This window comes from Triticum aestivum, chromosome 4D (genome assembly GCF_018294505.1).
Source record: "Triticum aestivum cultivar Chinese Spring chromosome 4D, IWGSC CS RefSeq v2.1, whole genome shotgun sequence".
Lineage (NCBI taxonomy): Eukaryota > Viridiplantae > Streptophyta > Magnoliopsida > Poales > Poaceae > Triticum > Triticum aestivum.
Window position 1 is genome coordinate 285,425,374 of NC_057805.1, and position 6,489 is coordinate 285,431,862.

At 44.8% G+C, this 6,489-nt stretch overlaps 1 protein-coding gene across 1 annotated transcript; it reads right to left on the reverse strand.

Moving 5' to 3' along the window:
• Window positions 1–3,130: 3,130 nt before the first annotated feature.
• LOC123097483 (bidirectional sugar transporter SWEET6b) lies at window positions 3,131–5,448 on the reverse strand. The gene is made up of 4 exons (XM_044519240.1): window positions 5,169–5,448; window positions 3,776–3,931; window positions 3,560–3,680; window positions 3,131–3,460 (listed from the first exon to the last, which is right to left on the reverse strand). The coding sequence occupies exons 1-4, from the start codon at window positions 5,213–5,215 to the stop codon at window positions 3,362–3,364; spliced, it is 423 nt and encodes a 140-aa protein (XP_044375175.1). The 5' UTR covers window positions 5,216–5,448; the 3' UTR covers window positions 3,131–3,361.
• Window positions 5,449–6,489: the final 1,041 nt, after the last annotated feature.

A 6,489-nucleotide genomic window follows, 5' to 3' on the forward strand; every position in this document is an offset into this window, starting at 1 on the left:
CCACGCGGCGCTCGCGGGTTGGCCGGGCGGCGCGGCGGACGTGTCCGGCGCGGCGCGGAGGGAGAGGGTTAGGGTTTCGTCTGCAAATGTATATCGGGATGTCCACCTATAAATAGGTAGAGGGAGCTAGGAGACTCCAAATGAGGTGCGGTTTTTGCCCACACGATCGTGATCGAACGACCTAGAGCATGGAAGAGAGTTTGGTGGGTTTTGGGCTGGTTTTGGAGAGGGTTTTTGCTGGACAATCAAATGGACATTGCGGAGGCCCGGTTAACCGTTGGAGTACCAAACGACCTCCGAATGGAACGAAACTTGACCGGTAGATTCCGGGTGGTATATTAAAGCCACTTGACAAGCCTCGGTCCACTCCGAGAAAGTTTGACACACGCACACGAAAGAAAACTAGTGGGGTGCACCGGAGGAGATAGGAGCGCCGGATTGGAAAACGGACAACGGGGAAAATGCTCGGATGCATGAGACGAACACGTATGCGAATGCAATGCACATGATGATATGATATGAAAATGCATGACATGACAAAATACAAAACGAAAGACAAAACCCAACAACGGAGGGAAAAACATATCACATAGCCGGAAATGGCAAGAGTCGGAGTTACAAATATGGCAAGTTACATGCGGGGTGTTACAGCAACCCCTAGATTATTGTGATGGTAGCCCGGTAAAGCGCATGCTGGAAGCGGGTGGCTTTCCCAATACAAGCATGCAGATCCCTAGACTCCATTTAAACATTGGGAAGTCCTTGACAAGAATGCTACATTAAGCACTTGCCACATTGACATATTTATGAGCAAGCCTAGAGCCCGAATCCGGATGCACGCGTAAGTGCTCGGAGGGTAGAGCATGGGCCCCGAACGAGCCAATATGTCGATCGATAACGTTTAAGATCATTGTCCCCAAGTTCTTCCATATATTAAGACTAGTTCGATCTGCCTTAGATAAACATATTCCAATAAAAAGGTTAAATAACATATATAGGTATCTACGGGCATTCTGAATCAACTAATCTATCTAGAAGTTAGTCAATATGTGTTCATGAGTGATTATGCTGTAGGTGCTTCCCCTCTGTCGAGGCTGGTATGTATAAATGGAGTATTGACCTTAACTTTGAGTGTGGGTTCCGGTTTTGAGTGAATGGACTAATTGCATTATTGTTAAGAGTGGGCTGGCCTGCTTCAAACACCAATGTGCTATAGATACAAGTACCCTTCCCTTGGGGATCAATTAACAGATTACTCAGTATCGGATGGGTGAAAGCATTATCTGTCACCTTTAAGGTCCTTGTCTTTAAATAAAAGCCATCAATAACCTAGATCGGTCTCAATAGCACTGCAGGGCATTTATCTCCTCTACTATATGGGTCTACCCACGTGGGCATTGTCCACTTGACCAACCATCATGGCTATATAATCTATTTTAACAAAGAAGTAAATAACTCGAGTCTCCCTCTGGGGGTTGTTATGCGACCTATTCTAGACAAGGAGTCCGAGCCAGGAAGAAAACCGGGGAATCCAGATTCCATTAATAGTCTGGATAGCTCAGTTGGTATAGCCTTGAAGATCTTAGTTTTTTCGCAAACTATCAATATTGGAAAGTCGAGGTACTTGAATTCAGGAATTTCATTGACCGGGAACAAGAAGAATTCTCGCAACCGTGTCTGAGCCCTCTTTTCCAATTATTGTACTTCTACAGATTATATAATATATATCGATTCGAAAGATTCTTTTGATCTCCTTCTTTGGCGTCTATACATGCAGCTGATTTCGTTTTGCTGAATCTCAACTGATGTATCTCGTCCGCAGGGATGGATCAAGGGACCACCTTCTATTTGGCACAAGGTCTGTTTTAATAGGACAATCTAGCCTATTTGTCACTTTACACGCCTTTCGAGCCTTCAAGAGGTAGGCAAAACCAGCTCTTTGTTACTCGGAAGCCGTTACGCATCTGTTTTCTCGCTGCAAGCAAAGCATTAGAGATAGATTAGGAATGAAAGTAGGCGATCGATTGAAGCTTAATGGCGGATCGATAGAATGCCTTTCAATATGCGACGTAGGCAAAATAAGAAAGAGATGAACTTCCCTTGCTTTGGCCAACTAGATTAGTGTGATTTCGCTTCCGCAGTCTTATGCTTTACCGCCATCTTTGAATTATGATTCCCACCATTAAATAACCTATTACTATTTATGCATTAATGAGATTGTCTCAGAAGTGGAATATAACCTCCGCTATAATAGGGATTTATGTTTCCAATTTCTATAGAAGAAGGATCCGACTGGTCAGTTGGACAACGTGCACCCCCAAAAGGTGTATTCGAGTAAGAGGCGTCCCCCCTCCCTAATCGATCAGAAGTGAAGAGATAGGGGTCACGGATTCAATACGCCCGCTAGACCCATTGTTAAAGCAATGCGTAAGGCTTTCGGCTTTCACCGTAGGTTAGGTTCCTCATCTCTCTCTGATGTAGTAGTTCCAGTTGCTCTGGTTGTCTCAATTCATTCGATTGTGATAAGGCAAGAAAGCTAATAGTTGAACAGGTGGTGAAGTCACCAGTACGGTAATGATGCTCGGCATGTGGAAGTTCTCATTTCTCAACGTGCCATTTGGTTCTAACGAATTGAACTACAAACGGGCTTTCCTTTATCCTCCTTGTACGCCAACCTACTAACAAAACATGATTTCTAGCTGCCTCCTCCGGTGAAAATGAACCAGTAAACATATTACTAGACCTAGGAAAATCAGAACTCGTCGAACAGAAGAACCGAGTACTATAGAATATGAAACACACATATGCCAGCTATTAAACATACCATTCATATTTCTAAATAACAACATATTACCGCAGTGCTAAGAAAAGGGTTTGAGGGCTCTAAGTGGTACGATAAGCGGAATGAATCAAACGAAGTGCATCATGAGGGTTGGGGATTTTGCATACGCTCTACTATCAATTATAGGTTCACCTATGCCCCAAGAAAGAGGTGCAGAGGTGGAATTCAATAGATTTAAGCAACTTTAGTGTGCGGGTAGCGATGCTTTTTGGAATCCAATAGATCTTTGAATCGGAGGAGCGACCAACACAGCTGGTATGGCTTTGTTGAATTAGGATTTGATGACAGGAACGTTGTTGAAATAACTTATTTACACCCCGTAAAATCCTTTATGCCTGATTTCAGTACTAACAATAAATGGCTAAAACATCCTATTTTTGATGGTAAAATATGGAAAATCATATGGGAAACGAATAACGAATAGAAGTAGCCCAGCCTTTTCTTTCAGTCTCGGTCTCTAGATTCCCTTGTTCTTACTGTAGCTAGCACTTGTTATTGCAATCAAGGAGCCAGGAGCCTTCAATCATATTTGAGGTTTGCACTCTTCTCCTTCTTGGGGGTCGGCCTGTAGTAGCAGGCGAGGACGAGGCCGAACAGCGCACCGAGGCCATTGGGGATCTACAGTGCACGAACGAAGACAAGAGCCGGCACGGTTAGAGAGACACTCTCAAGTTATATAAGATTTGGTTGGAACCTGAATATGGAGATATTACTAACCGTGACGTAGAGGTCGAATTTGATGAGAGCGTAGGACATCCAGCAGACGCCGTTGAGGAAGCTCAGCAGCGATAAGAAGAAGGGCATGTACTCGACGCTCTTTGTCTTGATCACTTTACCCTGCATGCAACCGACAATATCACTAACATCTACCAATATAGATCTAAAAAGACATCTATGCACGTGGATCAAGAGCGGGATCGATAGGTACGTATCATGATGGTGAGCGGGGAGGGGTACATTGTCGAGCCGAATATGATGCAGAGGATGCCGTAGAACACCCAGAGCATGCAGTTGAGCAGCGTCGCTACGTACAGGCCCGACTTGAACTCCTCCACGTCCTTGTTCTTGATGATCCGCCAGAACGCCGGCCTGCACATGTACAAGAAAAAAGCAAGCGCCCCCTCATCAGAATAAATCCCTAATTACAAACCACCTTCCATAGAGAGTAGACTAGACAAGCGGACGAGGGGGATGGCGGTGGCAGCTTACCCAGGGGAGAGGAAGATGCCGAAGGAGATGACATTGCTGATGACGTTGCGGGCTGCGTTCGGGGAAATCATATTGCTTTGCTCGCCACGAGCGGGTGGGGACTTGGGATTGGTTTGGATTGGACGGCGCACGCGGCGAAAGGGAGGGAGAGAGAGCCAAAACAATTGAGATTTGGGAGTCGCTTGAGGTCGAGGGATTAGCTTATATAGATAGACACGGCATGGGCGTGGTGTTTATCCGGTCTCGTGTTAGATCCTTTGATTATGTTAGTTAGCCAACGAGAAGAAGTCACAAGTTTTTTGTTTTACTATGCATCCAGTTCGTTGCTATCTCTATCTTTATCTACATGGATATTAACACGCACTATTCTTGAGAGTCAAGACACCGTTTTGCTTTAAAGAGCAAAATAAATCCCAGATAATTGCTAATGCACCGTTGAGTACACAGATTCTTTTCCTGTTCGTAATGGAGTATAGTAAGGAAAAACGTCTTGACCGAATCAAGGTCAAGATAACTAGTGTGATTCCTACACTGGGAGAATCGTGGATATGTAGGAAATAGAGAAATGCCACCCGCCTAAGTAAAGAACTGTTACAAATAAAGAGGAAACTAATAAGGATAAGTAAGAAACAAGAGAAAAGAAACCATATTTGATACCGGAATATTCGGTTTGATAACCCGCAACTAATTCCCCCTCTGGGTAATCTTTCACATTCGGCCAAAGAAGAAATTCGAAAAACTAGAAAGCCTATAGGCTGACGCCAAAGATTCCATAAAAAACCATATTTTGGCTGTGCTTCAACTATATCAACTGTACTTGAACTGTTAGATAATCATAGTCGATAATAACATCACAGCTCCCACCGCTATTGAAAAACCTTACATGAAACCTTAGCTTCATACGGCTCCTCTATGATCAGAAAAAAGGACTGTTTCGGTATTATCCCCCAGGTTTATCAGTTGCAGGTGAATCCTGTGAAACATCTCTCTCGAGGCTAGTAACAACACTTGGAAATGAAAAATGAGCTTAGCGGCTGTACCGGGTCAGGACCATAAACACCACGAGCCGGTTAAGCAACAGAAGCTGTGGGCGAAAGCACACTCGTCATTCTCAGACCTGCGGTCGAGGTACGTGCGAACAAGTTCCCATTCTCTATGTTTCATGGCCTATCAATGAAAGTCGGTATCAGGCTGGCTCGCTTGGCGGGTCGTCTCCTTATATACCTAAATCCTCGTTTCACTCATCTGTAAAGGTCTACCCTTCGAAAGGTAGGTTGAGTTCCCCCGTATGTAGCCAGCCACACTCTACTCGCAGGTAAAATATTGGCGTAGACAACAGAGAATGTGCTAGGTAGGAAACCGAAGGAACTCTTACTATACGAGAATTTGCAATTCAATATGACAACCGATCAGAAGGGATTGGACGATCCCAATGCGTTGCCCTCCTTCGCAATACCGGAACTATCTGACCGAGCTCCATCAACACAGAAAGCGGAAGGGACAGCAGATACGGATAGACTGGATCCGGAAAGGGATTTCAGCCAGTCCTTGCCTATTGCTGGGCTGGTTGTTTTGTCACGGTCCGATTAGTAGAAGGTGAGTGAGTAAGACGAGGCCCCCGAAGCGTAATGTAGAGCTATACTGCTCTTGTTTTTCCTTCCGCCCTGCTTAGGAGAACTTTGTCTAGAACCCACTTTAGCTAGCTTTCAAGGATACCATTACAGATGAGTGAAGCGAGTATACCGTTTCCGGAGCTCCCGAGGTAGCGCGGTAGCGGAAGCCCTTTCTAGTTCAAGCAGTTCCAATTCCTATTCTGCTTCACCGCTTACACCACACTCTATTGGTTCGCCTTGTGGTGCCTTTCGATCAAGGTCTACTTTGGTTGATCCACTTTCTTCTACAGCGCGTTATCCGCATCGAAGTTAGCCAGGTTCCTACCGCTTCTTGATATTATGGATTTTGCAATCCCTGAACGCCAGTGCTTCTACAACCAACGGATACTATTTAACATAAATAATAAGTAGAAATGGACAAACGAGTGTGGCTACACAGAGTGAGGAAAAAACATGGTGGTACCAGCATTGCGTATCACTCACTATGCTTTATGTAATATGGCTTAAGCAATGGTAAAATGGGAGTCCTGAGCAAAGCACATCTGATCGATATGAATGAAAGATACATCCGTCTTTTCTTCTCCTTCGAAGGTTAGGTATCCGCTCGTTAGTTCAGCGCCGCATAAATACTGACTTTAAAAGGGGCGACTCCCGCCTGTGCTTAAGTTGTTTCAAGCTTGTAAAGACTCGCGATCGGAAGATTGACCTGGTTTTCTTTCAGCGGAAACTCTACCTAATGGTTCAGATTCCCCGGGTCCATGGGTCCATGGCCGCTTAGCTTAGACAGCCTTGTTAGAGACATGAATGCGGGGTTCGGTTTCCAAT